This window comes from Pseudonaja textilis, chromosome 2, assembly GCF_049901715.1.
Source record: "Pseudonaja textilis isolate UNSWEBS1 chromosome 2, rPseTex1.2, whole genome shotgun sequence".
Classification (NCBI taxonomy): domain Eukaryota; kingdom Metazoa; phylum Chordata; class Lepidosauria; order Squamata; family Elapidae; genus Pseudonaja; species Pseudonaja textilis.
The window spans coordinates 162,735,446-162,752,019 of NC_141991.1; the positions used below are offsets into that span (position 1 = coordinate 162,735,446).

A 16,574-nucleotide genomic window follows, 5' to 3' on the forward strand; every position below is an offset into this window, starting at 1 on the left:
CGTTGTGGGTAAATTTTACAGGGATTATTTCTCCCCCCCCCCCCACTCCCATTATGCTATTCTGAGCCCCTTCAGCCACTGAAGTTTTATATGGTGGTTCAGTAATGAGGAGGTGGCTCCAGTATCAACTAAGCAATTGTATTTCTTTCCTCCTATAAGAATGGTGACAATGGGTTCCCCTTCTGGGCCATTTTCTAGGGGGATAGCCAGCCCGTTAAAGGTAGCCATGAATTCAGTGCTTTCATTGTCATGTTCTAGTCAAGAAGGGGGTAAATCTTGTTCTCTCCTTTGCTCCCATTGATGTCTATTGTTATTATTTATTGGAGGAAAGGGAGCGCTGGGTGGTGCCTGGTGACTGAAACTTTGTTGCTTTGTTGCTCAGGCTGGATTATTGGCTGGCCTCATGTTCCTAGGTGGTGGGTGATACCGGTTGCAGGGGGGGTGTTGCCTACATTGCCTGCTGAAATGACCTTCCTGTCTGCACCTATAACAATGCTGACATTTGCCTTGCGACCATCCTGCTTTATCGCAATGCCAGCATTTCTTTGAATTATAGGGGGTTTTACCTGGCATTTGTCTGGCATCATGCTTCATTACAGCAAACATTTTAAAGTCTTCCTGTCTTTCTATTCGTATCTTTCTATCTTTCTCTTCCTCTTTCAATTTGTCTCTTTGATCATAGACAACGTTAGCAATCCTGCGCAACTCTGCTGTCTAAGGTTGGCCAGTTAGAGATGAAGCGGTGGAAATGTTCTTTAATATCTAAGGTGGACTGATCCATGAAGGCTGAAGTTAAAATCCTTTGGTCCTTCAGCCAGCTAAGGTCTAGGTGGGCATATGCAGTAGCTGCTTCTGACAAGTGGACCCAAAAGGCATCAGGGTTTTCCTTTTCCCTTTGTGTTGTTTTTTTGAAATTCAGACTAGTTTAAAAGTTTTTTTTTCTTATTTCCTCTAGAGTTTCTAGTAAATTATCTTTTGCTCTAGTGTATTTGTCCCATTGATTGGTATCATTATAGTCCCAGTCAGGGCGATGTACTGGCCATGCGATGCAGGCTGGGGCTGCCTGACCAGGGATAGTTGGTGGTTTGGCTATTTGGTCTGTTTTTGTTTTTGTTTTCAAACAGTTTTAATAGTTTGTCTTTCGTTAGAAAGACTTGTAACAGCTGAGTCATGTCACCCCAGGATGGATTATGGCTGTCTATGATAGATTTCAGGGTTTTAATAACTGTTTGAGGATCAGCCCTGAAAGCTGGGGTATCCTTTTTCCAGATGACTAGGTCAGAGGCAGAGAAGGGAGTGTGGGTAAAAACATATTCTAGTTGTCCCCTATTTCTGCCTGGCACTGGCTTGCTTAAAAGGGGAGCCATAATCCGTGCCTCAGTATTCCCTTCCCTGAAATGGGTTTCAGGCTTTTTCTTATTTTTTTTTTCTGTCAGGTCTTTGGTCCTAACAATTTCAGCCCAGCAGTACCAATAGGGTATTTGGCTGGGCTTAATGCATGTTCTAAGTGCTTTCAGGGTTTTATAATCTAAAATACCGCTATCAGGCCAAATTTGTCTACCCGTGTCATCTCGCAATAAAGCCCACTTTTGGAAATTCTTTTCTCTTCCTTTTTATTCATTCCAGTTAGGACAGGCACTTGCCTTTCGTCCCAAGCCTCAAGTAATTTATCCAAGGGGGTCTCTTCCATTGCCCTCGAGCTACAACTTCCCATATTCCCTACCTGATGTGGGGATTACTTTGGTTTAGCCGGGCTCCCGCCGTCAGTTTTCAGACAAAAAAGGTCTGGAAAGGACTCCGGTTTCCCTACACACGGAGTACGGGCCCCTTTCTCGTAGGGAAACTCCACCGTCAGTTTTAAGACCCCCCCTAAAAAACGGGGATCTTGGAGGACCGTCTGCCCCCTAGCAGCCCGGTACAGGCCCCTTCCTACACTCCGCCATCAGTTTTCAGATCTCCCTTAAAGGTGGGGATCTGGAAGGACCTGCTCTGCTTTGTAAGGCAAACTATTTCCAATTTTGTTTGCCAGCAGCCGGTACGGGCCCCTTCTAAATGCATAGGGCTTTACTTGCGGGATGCACTGGGACTATTTATTCTGCTTTCTATTTATTTCCCAACAACAGTTCCTTTCTCAGCCCACTCGGTTTTTCTTACGTCCTTCAGAAGGACTCACACTCTGTGATTACCCCTTGCGTTCCCAAATCCAGCCGGTCACGGCTTGTTGGAGCTAGCAGCTGGCTGGGGTGTGGCTGGCAATCACAGAGGAGGTGAGGTCCCACTGTTTCAGCAGAGAAAACCCACAATCACACACCTGGTACACTCACGCTTCCACTCCCCTCCCTAGTAAGATTATAAATTTGAAGCGGTACTCACCTGCTTTCAAGCAGCTGTTGAGCAGAAAAGCCCAAGGACTCCCTTTACTACCCTTATGCCTTCCGGGCTGGGTCCGTGGATGTTTTCCCTGGACAAAGAAGGTCCATGCCGGCTGGGTTTGGATCTGTGGGCCCGGTCCGGTGGCAGGGTTGGCTGGAAAACCTTCATGGTCGCCAATTGTTGAAAGGCTGGAAAATGCCTTTCTTTTGAGGATTCGATTTTCCTGCTGGGAGGGCTCCAGTGCAAGGACACAGACAGAGACAACTGCTTGGAAGCGGGTTCCTTTTATTTTTCAGGAAGGCAAGAGATAGCAAGAAGTCTGCGTTCCTGGGGCTAGCCATCTTTGTATAATAAACCCCTGATTTTTATACCTTTTCTCCTTTTGTGTGTGAGTGCTTATGTTTGTATTTCTTAATGTTTTAAATCCTGTCAGGGGTTGTCTTCCTAATGTTTTCTTATATTTGTTTGGTGGCAATCTCCTGTCTGCTATGGAATTTATTTTGTGTCTTTTGTCTATTTGTTTTGCTGATTTGGCATGACCTTTTGTTTGTAAGGGATTTCTTTTTCTTGTTTCCCTAGCTTTCTTAATTACTTGGCTTTTGTCTAGGGGGCTTCTTTCAATACCTTTTATTAAATCTCTTTTCCTATGCAAGTTTGTTTTATGGCTGGCCTGATGTTCCATTTGGCCTTTTCCTGCTTGGGTGTCACCACTGTCCTCATGAAGTTCCCTTTCCACAACTGATTCACACAATTGTACAAAGATTTCTATATAGGCAAAAAGGCCTTGATGCAAAATCTTTGCAGCTTGGGAACTATTTCCATTCTCCCCTTACAGTATAAAATGCCGTGATGATTTTGATTCGGTAGCAAATATAGTAGTAGTAAATGAAGAAGTGAGGTCACAAAAGGATATAACAATTTTATTAATCAATAAGATTTGCTGTTTACTCAGTCTTCACTCCTAGGCAGTCCTGCAAAGGTTTCTTTCAATCAATTAACTATAGGTCTTCTCACAAATCCAGTTGTATTCATCATAACACGATACTGGACTCACAACTCCTGCCCTGATAGCAGCACATTCTTTATCCATTGTTGCTTTTATTGGAAAGCTGTAAACAACAGAACAATTTTTAAAAATCTGAATTTGGTTCAACAAATCTAGTAACGTAAAGCATGTGTCTGACCCAAAATAAAAAATATTAATGTTACAATTCAAGTTAGTTAGTTGATATATTTCTGCAAACTATATTGGAAAGAGGTTATCAAGGATTTTATAACCAGATTAAGAGTTACTTACCCCAAAAGAACAGATAAAGTTAAGAAAAGTAGTAAGTAACTAAGAATTTAAAAGAGATTTCAAATATTCCTTCCCTATAATATTATCATTAGAAAAACTAGGATACTTATATGGTTACCATTAACTTTTGATAGTTTGAGAAGGAACATGGAGATGAAGAAATAAGCTAATGTTTCACTAGCAAAAATATGATATACATGAAGAAACCAAAACTGGAGATTAACTTTCATAAAGGGCAAAATGGCAAAAAACCTGAATAGAAATCTAATCTTAATAAAGGATCATTTTTGTGGTATCACTTTTTTTGCTTTTTTGTTTTTTACTATTTCTAATTTTATTCTTTGTTCTGGCTTATTAAATGCAAAAAGAAAATAAAGGTCTGATTAAAATTAAATTGGCAATTAATCCTAATGAATTAAAATATTGTATCCAGAATACAGAATTAACTCCTTCAGCCTGTCGGAGCTAGGACAAACTGAATTCTTGAGCTCTTCTTGATTTTTTTTCTAGGAGAAGTTCAGTAAGAAATTATTTGGAGTTAAATGAACTGGTAAACCATTATAGGATCAAAAGGAGAAAAGTTCCTGTAGAACTTCAACTCATCTGAAACCACAGTGATCAACATTTCAATTCATTCTGGGCCAATAATGTTAATTAAATAATAACTGGATTTGGCTGCCTCAAAAGTTCACCATATGATAATGCCCCTTTATAATGAAAATGAATTGTTCTCCTCTACACACACCAAAATAAAGCCAAGAAGGAAGTACACACTCCACAAGTTGTCTCTGGGCAAGTAGATGTTGCTTAGCTTTCAAAGAATTGAATCAGAGTCTTCTCATCACACACTACTTCATGTGTAAGTCAGTGTTCATTTAATAGTCATCCTCCTCAACTTTATGGATGTGTTAAGAGTTCCAGAATTAAACTCCCTTCTAAAACTGATACTGAAAATTGGCTATAGTCAAATCCTAATTTTAAATATAAATGTGTTGGATCCGCTCATTGAAAAGCATAAAATGATACGTTAAAAAATCATAAATCTTAATAGACATATTTTAACAAAAGGCCCATAGAAAGTGAACAACTGCTGCAGCAGTATTTCATTCGTGTTTTGTGTACACAATTCTATGCCAGTGCTCCTTCAGAATTGTGAATGAACAGAGTTCCAAATTCTCAGTAATAGTGTGCAAACTAAATGTAGACGTTTAAAAAATAGTAATGTGCTAGAGAATGTATTAGGGACTGGACTGGAGACATGGAAAGTATTGGATTCAACCAGTAAATATTCTATGAGCTACAGATGGTCCATATTATCATTTAAGAAAGGAAAAAGGTAAATATATAAACCTTTGAGAAAATATATATATAAGTAGCTAGTTGCAGTGTTTTCATGTAGATTTAAAAAGGAAGTTGCACATCTATGAAAGGAAGCAGAACATACAAAATTATTGCATATGGGGAAAATAGAGAAGTAGCAAAAAATGAAACATACAGGTTCATGTTGTGCTCTTTGTGATCAGTCCATTCCCATTTTTTTGTTGATTCTGAATAGGTGAGTCCAATGAAATAATTAGCCATTGCTGTTTTGTTAATAATAAATTCCTGGTGAGAAAAATAAAATAAATATGGAAAATCAAAGGTTCTTATCAGGGGCCATGAAAATCACAAGCAGCAGTTTGGACCCTAAAACATGTTTTGCTTTGGAAAAGAAAAAGAAGACTATATCAATCTCCAAAGCAAACAGCTTTGTTTTGGTATTCAGATTCACTTCAAGGTGATTTTGAAGATGAACCCTTTGATCTGGGAAGCTAAAATATTGCTGATGTTACTTATGCTAATCAATTTGCAAACTTTTCTCCTTTCAGAGTTCACTGCAAAATAGAAGAATGCCTGGGTCCCTTCCAAATCATAAGGACATTTTAAAAGTAATTTAAACATACCAACTATATTTACAGATGCTAAGAAGTTCTTGCTTAGCACAGAAAGTTATAATCCATAGTTGTTTCTCTTGGATCTAAAATAGTATGTTCATACTTCATCCTCCTCTATTTTAAAGTGCATCTTGAGTGGTTAACATCGTGTGACATTCACTCTCCAATTCAACAGTTCCCATCAAACATAAAACAGTACCCTTCAAAACCAGAGTTTCCTTACAAGTAAAAACTATCTTTACTGGAGAACCCAATGACATATATGCATTCCTCGGGATACACTTGCTCTCATTCCTCTCACCCATAGCCCTCACTGCAAAGTTTATATTTCTTTCAAGCACTTGATAACTCTTGATTGTTTTGACTCATGGTTAATCTATGAGGTTAACCATTACATGGTTAATGTAAGGCAGGTCTGCTTCGCACATTAACCTGGACATCTCTGTATTTCATATTCCATCATACAATCCAACTATGATAAATGATCTTCCTCTGGAATTATACCTGTTTTGTCAGAGGATTGTGATTGCCTCACTCATTCAAGGGATGGTCTAAAGATCCTGACATGATTCTTTTCCCAGGTTAAAGGGATATAAGAGCATAAACCTTTCAAGGATGAAGTTGATTTCCTCCCAGGTGACCATTAACTTACCAGTTCTTTTGTGTCATTGATGATCACAAGCTTTGATTTCCATTCTTCGCAATCAAATTGGCTGATCAGCCATGTAGTTTTCTCTTCAGAAAATAAGTAATCATGCTCTCTGAATCGTTCCCACCTTGGTTGCTTCAGAGGAATTCTGGCTATAGCAAAGGATGCAAGGAATAAATGATTTTGAAAGTGATAATAATAGTTGCAGCTTCAGGGGTTCCAGAAAGATCAAGCATATAAAATCTAAGTAGGGCAATCTTTGTCCCATCCAAAATTTATCATTGGAATTTGATTGTTTTCTGGTATCAACACAAGCATTTTTGTCTTATTTACAAGGTATATTACTATTTCTTGAGAAGGTCTTTTTTATAGTGACTGTGAGTCTGTTTTTCTGTTGCACATTGAAGGAAGATGCTGCTCTAATTGCTGAATTTCCAGTCTGGCTCTCCATTATTCAGTAGCTTCCCTGTTACTTCTGCTTCTTGATTTGATTCTTCCTTTCCTCCAGCATGACATTCAGTGAATGCAAAAAGAGACACGAACTGTACCCATTGGCCTTCCTTCCAATTAAATATGTATCCTGAAGAGTAAGAGGTTGTTTTAACTTCAGGTAGAGCTAATGCAACCAGAGCTTAGGTGCCAAAATCTACATGATCACAAGATAACAGAAAAATGTTTTCTGCAACATTTTGCTTGTTAATTGGTAGCCATTCAGATTTTTGTAACACAAGAGGCTTCTTCAGATCCCCACTGAAATATCTGGAACCCAGAACAGTCAAAGTGTTCAGGTTTAGTTTCTACTGAAATGTCACTAACCCAAAACAGGTCAATAGAATTTCCAGAATTCAATGTTTTTGTGCAGGTTTTATCACATTGTGGCTTTAGTGCAGTTGGCTTAGTCTGAATTCAGACACCTGCCTTTTAGGACATAATCTCAGGGCTAAAGTCACAATTAAAAATATTTAACAGAGCCACAGTTGTACTGTGGCTCTGTTAAATATTTAGTTACAGTTACAGTTTTTACAGTTTTTACAGTTTTTACAGTTACAGTTTACTGTAACTAAAACAGCATTTCCTTTTCTTTAGTTTACTGTAATATTGTAAGGAACACTACAAAACCTTGACTATGCATTAATGAATATCAACAATGTATTCATTTTCAGAACAATTGGCTATTCACTGTTTGCCTCATTAGAGGATCATATTCCTTGCAGGAAATTCCATGGGAATCAAACTTACAGATAATTTTATAAATCTTTTAAGTGATGATTTTGTATACTTAAAAACAAAACGTCATGACTTATGTTGTTTAAAGATCTGCTCAAGGTCTGTTCTCGTGTAGGGTGTAAGTATTACAGACATAGGAATTTTTGCATAAAGAGATGGGAACTGCACAATCCTGATCTCAGAGCTTCAAAACTTTGCTGCCTCAGGTGTTTTAGCAGGTTCTCTCTCTCTCTCTTCTCTCTCTCTCTCTCTCTCTCTCTCTCTCTCTCTCTCTCAAAGCAACTGGACTTTCTTGGGGTTTTTTTCCCTTGAAAATGTTTAGCTTCTCATACAAGAAGGTTTTTCAGTTCTCAAGAAGTGAAGAAGCTTCTTGGATGAGAAGCAAAACGTTTTCAAGAAAAAAAAACCCGAAGAAATTCCAGTTGCCTTTTGAAAAGCAACATTGGGACAATCGTTACCTGGATGATGGAGAAACTCCACAGACATATCTGAGTCAGTATGAAAAACACCACTGGAAAACGTTAAGTAGTAATAAAATGTAGCTAATATTAAGTCTCGTGTTTTTATTGCCCAGAGGGAACATGAGCTATTTTCCTCTATTCAAAGTTTCACTAGTGGGGTTACCACTTTCCCCATTCCCTTTCCAATCATCCCCAACTGATTATCAGGTATGGACAGAAAAATAATCATTTCACTTTCTACCTGTAGTAGGACGCAAGGGAGAGAGGGAAGGAATCTGCTCAGGAAAAGGGAGCCACACTGGAAACAAAAAAATAGCATCCATCATTTACATCCTAAATGTAAATTGAATTCACATCATCAATACTCAGTGGTACCCAAAATTTAAAAAAGGAATTCTAAGTCATATATGCATCCTTCCTCAGCAAGACTATTCTTTTGACAAAACTAGTCTTCTTAATTTATTTTGTATTATCATTATGATACCAAGAAAAAAGAAGCAAAAAAGGAGGGAGGCGAAACAATGTAAGCAATATAATATAGGCAGATGACTACCAGATCTCAACTAACTTGACAAATCTAAAATATCATAACGCTAATACACTGTAAAACACCATTAACAACTTAGAGTATTCTAAGACATTTCATAGTTGAACATACAGTATTCTGTTGAACGGTAAAATTATTTGGTTGGTACAATTGAAATCAGTAAGAGGAAACAGAAAACCTGTATATGTTACATTAAAATAATGTACAGTAAATAACATGTACGTCAGAGATGGTATTCAGTAGGTTCTGACCAGTTCTGGAGAACTGGTAGTGGAAATTTTGAGTAGTTCGGAGAACCGGCAAATACCACTTCTAACTGGAGATTTTACAGTATCTTTCCCCTGCCACTCCCACCAAGCCACACCCACAGAACCAGTAGTAAAAAAAAATGAATCCCATCACTGATGTAGGTTATATATTCAATTACACAAACTGGAACCCACATTTGTAATGTGGTATGATTGCATGTATAGAATTGTAATCCAGAAATGGTTTTCAAGTAGATTGACGTGTATATCAAATCTACAGTATTTTTTAGTTATGAATTTGCAATGAATTAATTTCCAGTATTGTTGAGGTTTGCAACACTACCACCTCATATGTATCCAAATTGTTTGTTGCATTTCTAGCATTTTGAGGGTTATTTTACTGAAATTTCCATGACATCAGTAGAAATCACTTACTGATTTTCTAATTCCTAGGCAAAAGCTTTTCCCAGGAGGCAACCAACCGGAATTCTGTGCCAGAATTGGGTTTTGTGGCTGTCTATTTGGTGTTGTCACTGGGCACTGTAACTCGTTCTTCCTGGCTTTATAAGAACCGATTATTCCCCTCTAGAGGCTGTAGATGCAGTTCATGAACAATAAAGCAGAAGACTATCTATGACACGCAATGAGTTGCACTTTATATTTTAGGCCCATTCCCTGTGATCATGGAGTCACAGCTGAGGTTTTTAATACAGCCCCATGCTCTCTATAAAGAGCTCAAGGCCATATTCCCTTCACCTATGTAAAGTCACATCTATCATCTTAGCATGAAGCAGGATCTACACATTCCTCAGTGTGCATGACAGGAAGAGATGAGACTTTTCATAACAGACATCTCTCATTTCTCAGCCAATTCCCTTAGTGCATAGTGAGGCAAAGTAATAATAAGCACACACTGTACCTCAATTGGATCAACACTTCAGTGTTGGGGTGGACGTAAAGGTCAGGACCTGCTGCTTGTAGAATTTTGACACTTCCTCCATGCATTAAGTAATACAAGGAGGGCACCATCCTTCTGCTGGTTGAAGATGATGTGTAAGAGCATCTGGAACTCAGGGGCAATTAAATGGAAAGAGTTGCTGGAATTCATGCTGTATGGCTGGTCATCTAAAGCAGAGCTGTCAAACTCATGCCCCATGGGTTGCATGCATCACGTGCTGGACATGCCCACACCTGATTTAGTGAGGGGGGAAAGTCCAGACATGTCACATGACACTGCCGTGACAATGCGAGTTTGACACTCCTGATCTAAAGCCATCAGCTGAAGAACAGCACATGTCAAACATCTTTTGAACCAACTTACTACTCATCGAATCACAACTGGTTCCACTACTGAATAAGCAGCTGAGAAGCACTTTGGTTATCAATACAGGTTGGCTGGTGCTGCAAAATGTTGGAGACACCTGGATGAGGTTTACTTAATTCTACTTAATCCCCTTCCGTTCAATGGGGAAAATTCTTTTATGTTGAAAACTCCTCTTCTTTGATGGAGAAAAGGGAGTTCCAACTTCAAGAAATTTCCCCACTGAATGCCACATAATACGTTTTTTTCTCAACAGAAATCAAAGTACATTTATCCCCCATCCAGTTATTTTCAAGTCTCAGAAATCTCTGGATTTTCATGTAGAGTTACCTGAAGAATTTTCGGTAGAGGTAGAAGTGATGTTCCCCTTGGGAAAGATCTGTGGAACTAAAAAGAAGAATATTTTTAAATAACAGCTGATAAAAAAATTTTCAATACTTCTGCTAAAATAAAGTAGGGAGTAAAAACAATTGTTTTGTCATTGTTATTCATTGTCAGTTGTGGGAGCTGAATCAGGTTCAAAGGAAAGATAAAAGTCAAGCCCTTAGTTTAAATCTCAACTTTTCCCTAGGGAAAATTCTGTCTCTCCATATCAGTCTATCTATTAATCTGCCTCTTGTTTTCAATGGTATAATAAAGTACACTATAAAAAAGCACTATGTGGAATGACAACCACATATAAAATACTTCTTTGAAAAACCAAAAACAATAACAGCTGCAAAACAATAAGGGTTATTTATATCTTTACATATTGAGGCATAGTAAAACATGGACACTCAAAACATTTCAATAATAATAATTTAATTAACCTTATATGCTACCCAACTCTCATGACAATCAAAGATACTATAATAAAATCAATAAGCATTAAAAAAAGTTAAAAGAAGATATAATGTATGTACTGTACATTATGGCTTTACATATGTGTGTGTATGTGTGTTTGTATGAATGTTTACACACACACACACACTGTAATATATATCCATATTTCAAAACCCCAAAGCCCTTACAGTATATATACAAGACAGGAAGAATTGAGAAAAGAGACAATGACATGATTATCAAAAACTAAATGAAAACAACCACTTAAAATTTGCCCAATACTCACAAAAAACAAAGAATAGAGATGTCCCTGTGAGCTTGACTAGTAAAAGGATGATTCCAGGAGCTACTTGCTGCCAATTCATTCTGGTTAATCTGAAAGAATGCAATAGTAATTAAATGACACCCCATGTTTTTGCAGGAAAATTTTCTAGTTAGAATTTATCGATCAATCGACATGATAAATTGAATGACAAATAAATAGATGTATTCCCCCCACCCCCATTTTTGTATGTTGTTTTAGAATGGATGGTTTTATTGCTGGCTGACTGCTTTATTAAAGATTTATTTTATTCTTTTTGCATACCTCTCAGAGTGTCATTGTGAGATCATGCAAGAAAAAGAGAGATTAATTTATACTTCTTTTGAAATAGGCTTTGCCAATGTTGAAGTTTCCACATATGTAAAATCCAACACATCCAGACAATCCTAGGTTCAGAGACTCAATTCATGTATAAAAGTGGATTAGAGACCACAGTATTAAAGAAGCAGCATCTCTTTTACAATGTATGGACAATCTATCTATGTTATTAAAAAAATCCAGAATTGCCGAGCTAGTTAATCACGTCATGTTGCTTTTCTGATTTGGGATTAATGCTTTACTGCTGTCTGTGTGGCAAATTCTAGTTAAAATAGATACTGATTTAATATTAATTATTAATAATTTATATAGACCCAGAAATTTTGAATGATGGGGTTTGACCATCTTCTTTCCTGCTTAGCCAGAAAAGAAGTATAAAGACAGATAGAAGGAAGCTTCTACTACCAAGTTCTTCTCAGGGAAAGATATAATCTACTGTAGTTTATTTTTATTTTAAAATTACTATAAAATGAAAAGATATCCTTGATCAAACTCAGCTCTTTGAGGAAGTCTGCATCTATGTAGTTTTCTCGGCAACAGAATGGAAATGTTGTGACATTTGTCTCTTTCTCGTTATGCCACCGCCTTCCTGATCCAGGATTCCCCAATAATCACCAATCTTATGCAATACCTTTATTAGAAGAGCCTATCCGATGCCCCCCAAAAAGAACAGAAAATGTTTACAGGGCTAGCAAATTGGCCACTTTTGTGTGGCATTTCTAATTCCCAACCAATTTACTTCCCCATACTAGTCTAGGCTAGCCATGAACAAGTAAGAGTGGATTTTATGTGGAAAGACTCATTCACTTCTGAGACTCAAAACAAATTCCTCAGGCTCAAATCTTTCAGCAGTGTGTATGTAATTTTATTATTTATTACATCTATATTTTGGACGAGAGTCCTAATTTTTTTAAAAAAAGTAGTTCTTTGTTTCTAATATCTACTCCAAGGCTTGAGCTAAAGTGAAAGGATCAAGAATTTCAGAGTTGAAATTCAATCCCCCCCCTCAAAAAAACCAAACCAAACCAGACCTCTGAAACAAATTTAACCCTTATCTTGAAGCATTTGCAGATCATGTAACATTATTGGGTTTCTAAATTAGCAGCCTGTTATTTGATGGAGTGTATAAAAACACCTGAATTTTAGAAAAGAAAAAAAACAGAAGAAATGGAAATTTTACTTATCAGGACGATTCTGTAGAGTTGAGAAAGTGCTTCAGCAGATGGTAAGTGACTGTCTGAACATTTTTCATCCCCTTTAGATTTATGCACACTCACTCTTGCTAAGCAACTGTTAAGCCCTAAGAAATTATGCCACTTCTCCCTTTGTGTCAAGATGTTGGTGATAGACATGCACGCCACTGTCTCAATTATGAGATACTTCCTTTTTCCTAAGCCTTCCTCCCGAGCACTAGTTTGTTAGCAAGACTTAGATTTATGTACAGTCTGGTACAAAATGCTGGCTTGGATATTTTTGGACTAAAGCTATGAAAACACTTTTAGACAGTTTATTAGACATTCTCCAACCGACACCCCCAAATTTGTTGTCAGACCGCACAACTTTAGCCTTAGAGCACTAGGTTGTAGAAGTCCTGAGCATAGAGATCCAGAAACCACAATATATTTTAGGTTGAGACCTGCACTAATCCTTTGAATAGCATTCCAGTGGCTATGCACGAAAACTAAAACTAAAAATAGATTTGGGATTACATTACATTTTATTCATTAAATTGAAATGAAATCAGAATTAGAGTTCATACAATTTCCATGTAGTCATAAATTACAATTTATCAGCAATTGTTGGATAAGATCTGGAGGACACACCTTAGACTTTTGGGGGTATCATGTAGCTCCTAAGGCTGGATTCATTGCCCTTGACTAATTCTATAATCTTGGAAGTAACTGTTAGTGAACTCAGTGCAGCTTACTTTCTGGGTAAAAATGTCCTATAAGAAAAACTAATTCATACAAATCAGGAATGGCAAATCTGAGGAGAGGGTTATTGTGGCTTCTGGGTGTTATAGGACATCTGAAAAGCTGTAATTTTTTTTAAAAAATCCAGTTTTAGTCCAGAGTTGGATAATTTAAATATCTCCCTGTTGCCCTTTTACAGTTTCCTCATCTCCCACTACCTGAGCAAGACATAATCTATTTTCACCACCAGCCAGCCACAATCCTGAAATCAACCCATATATATGTGTTGTGATTGGAAGGACCAATCCTGTTAGGAACTTTGAATCTGATGACTGTTAGATCATGGATTGACGTCAGAACCAGGAAACGTTAATCTGATGGGCAAGCCAGTTAATTAGCACGTTACTGCAAAGAGCTCTGTCTGTTTGAATTTCAAAGGGGAGTCCTAACAGTTTTGCCTGCAGTTTTGAATGAGGACGTTACTGCAAAGAGCTCTGTCTGTTTGAATTTCGAAGAGGAGTCCTAACAGTTTTGCCTGCAGTTTTGAATGAGGACGTTACTGCAAAGAGCTCTGTCTGTTTGAATTTCGAAGAGGAGTCCTAACAGTTCCTGTCAGCAGTGATAATAAATATTTTGAATGAGGACACATTTGATTTGCAGGACCGGCCTGAACCTTCAACCTCCTCTGCTTCTCAATCAGGTTATCAGCCGGGAACGGCTGACAATGAGGAACTTATGGAGACTTCAGGTGAAGATAATAATTTAGATGATTGCTGGGTGGATGTCAGAAGCAGGCGTCTCCTTACGAGAAGAAACCAACGGGAGCACAGGAGGAGGGCAGATCAGTAATTAGACTAATTAGCTGCTGCTCTATAAAGGGAGAGAGATGACTTTGCACTTTGTCCGGAACAAAGTGTTTGTTTGCAAGGAGAACCGAAGATTTTGGCTTGGAGGATTTAAACCTGAAATATCTTGTTGGGACTTGGATTTATTTCGTTGGAACTATTAACTTGGACTATCTTGTGGAAGCTATCTACAGCTGTTATCAGTGAAGATTCCTGTTTGCTGCCTTTATTTGCGAGGACTGCTGCTTTCAGCCTTATCTGTTTATTTTGGAAGGTGGGACATAACATATATGTATACCATGTTTCTCATATAATAAGGCTGGGTCTTTTTTTTTTTTTTTGAGCCCCCCCAAAACAGCTAGGACATCTTTTCGGGGGTGAATTAATTTCTTTCTTCCCCCCCTCCCACGCACCCTCGCCTAGGGTGCCCCGCAGGTGGCTATGCCTCGCCACCAGCCACTCCGAACGGCCAATCATGGTGAAGCACGGAGGGCTCCCTTACCCCCACCAAGCGCTGAAGACCCAGGTCAGTGGGTGGGTGGGGATGTCTGTCAGCAGTGTTTCAGCCACTTCTCAGGCCTCCGTAGCTTCCACGGTTCCCACCGGTGCTGGCGCCTCTCTCGCCAGCACCGTCTCCAACAACAGTGTCTGAGTCGCTCCCGTTTTTCCCCCGTCCCCGTAACAACAGGAAAAAGAAACATTTTGAGGTACCTGAGAGCGCTGTGCACTGCATTTTGGTTTAATCCTGAGCAACTGGGTGGGTGTGAAAAGAGCCAAACGAGCGTCTCTGGTGCTCCAGCCTCAGGCTCTGCAAGTTTGCAAAAGTCCCGGTGCACGGCCCGTTCCTGCATTCCAAGAGCCCAGGCCGAGCTGCAGCTGTCCCTCCCTCACCAGCGCCATCTCCAATAACAGCGGCAGCAGCAGCGGGAACCGTGGAAGTTACGGAGGCTGAAATGCTTCCATGGTTCCCGCCACTGCTGCCGCTGTTGTTGATGTATCATTTGGTAGATATAATAAAAAATACATTTTTATATATTCGTTATGTTCTAAAAACATAATGAATCTACATATTTCATTACCATGTTTTATTATCTAACCATTGATAGAATAGATCCCAAATTTTATAAAATTGTTTATCAACTTGTTCTCTGATTTCAAATGTCAATCTACTCTTTTCAGCACATTCCAATATTTTCTCAATAATTTCCTCCTGTGATGGTACTTTCTCATTTTTCCAGTTTTTGGCAAATACAATCCTAGCCACTGTTAACACATTTACAATCAGGTATTTTAATTCTTTACTATATATTTCAGGTAAAATTCCCAATAAAAATATCTCTGATTTCAAGTCTATATGCTTTTTTGTCATTTTTTTCCAGCCATGTGTGGATTTTAGTCCAATATTTTTTGGCATCTACACAAGTCCACCACATATGAGCCATGTAATTGATGACATTTCCAACATTTTTCAGATTTATTCTTGAACATTCTTGCTATTCTTGTTGGGGAAAAATGCCACCTGTAAAACATCTTATACAAATTTTCTTTATATGCTGTTGACAACTGTCATTTTATAATTTTGAGACCACAATTTTTGCCATTTCTCTAGATCAATCCCATATCCAAAATTCTTCCCCCAAGTAACCATTATTTCTTTAACTTGTTCTTCTTCTAGTTTTATTTCTAATGGATATCCATACAATTTTTTAATCACCTTTTCATCAAAATCTTATCTAAATCAGTCAATTTATCATAGAAACCGTCTGTTTTAGCATCTTTATCATACCTTGAATGTATTTGCGCATATGAAAACCAATTCATCTTTATACCTTGTTCTTCTAATTTTTGCATAGATTTAAGTTCACCCTTTTCATTCAATATTTCACCATATCTAACTGTTTGTTCCTTTTTGTATGTTATAGGATAAAAAAAAGCTTCAACAGTCAATAGCCACACTGGAATTTTCAAATAACGTTGCCATTTAGTCTTACCACAAAGTAAGTTTAAGTTTAGTTTAACCACAGAGACTCCTGTATATAATGTCTTCTAAAATACCCCTGTGTTTTAGTTCCTTTATACCATAAAAAGCATGCCACCCCAACAACAGATCATATCCTTCGAATGTCAACAATCTAGCATTTCTTAATGTTATCCATTCCTTAACCCACATCAAATTTGTAGCTTGGTAGTACAACTCCCAATTAGGCAAACTAAATCCTCCTCTTACTCTTATTCTAGCAACTTGCAAAAGTTTTAACTTTATTCTCGCTTTCTTACCTTGCCATATATATTTCAAC

General features: G+C 38.0%; 1 protein-coding gene across 2 annotated transcripts; it reads right to left on the bottom strand.

The window, feature by feature from the left end:
• Positions 1 to 3,272: 3,272 nt before the first annotated feature.
• On the bottom strand, positions 3,273 to 15,187 carry LOC113449586 (C-type lectin domain family 5 member A-like). 2 transcript variants are annotated; one of them, XM_087926283.1, is made up of 7 exons: positions 14,989 to 15,187; positions 11,166 to 11,254; positions 10,388 to 10,444; positions 8,183 to 8,239; positions 6,257 to 6,405; positions 5,166 to 5,275; positions 3,273 to 3,482 (listed from the first exon to the last, which is right to left on the bottom strand). In XM_087926283.1, the coding sequence occupies exons 1-7, from the start codon at positions 15,126 to 15,128 to the stop codon at positions 3,368 to 3,370; spliced, it is 717 nt and encodes a 238-aa protein (XP_087782409.1). In that variant the 5' UTR covers positions 15,129 to 15,187; the 3' UTR covers positions 3,273 to 3,367. The 2 variants fall into 2 exon arrangements, with proteins under 2 accessions (XP_087782409.1, XP_026576454.1); XM_026720669.2 differs by lacking the exon at positions 14,989 to 15,187 and adding an exon at positions 12,700 to 12,865.
• Between the last annotated feature and the right edge of the window lie 1,387 nt (positions 15,188 to 16,574).

Bases quoted from the DNA above. Each gene is read 5' to 3' on its own strand.
- LOC113449586 (XM_087926283.1), bottom strand. From the start codon at position 15,128: ATGCAGGAACGGGCCGTGCACCGGGACTTTTGCAAACTTGCAGAGCCT. The intron at 6,406-8,182 runs GTAGAAAGTGAA...CCTTTGCTATAG, and splicing joins TCCCTTGCGTCCTACTACAG to CCAGAATTCCTCTGAAGCAA. The intron at 5,276-6,256 runs GTAAGTTAATGG...TTTTCTCACCAG, and splicing joins TCAATGACACAAAAGAACTG to GAATTTATTATTAACAAAAC.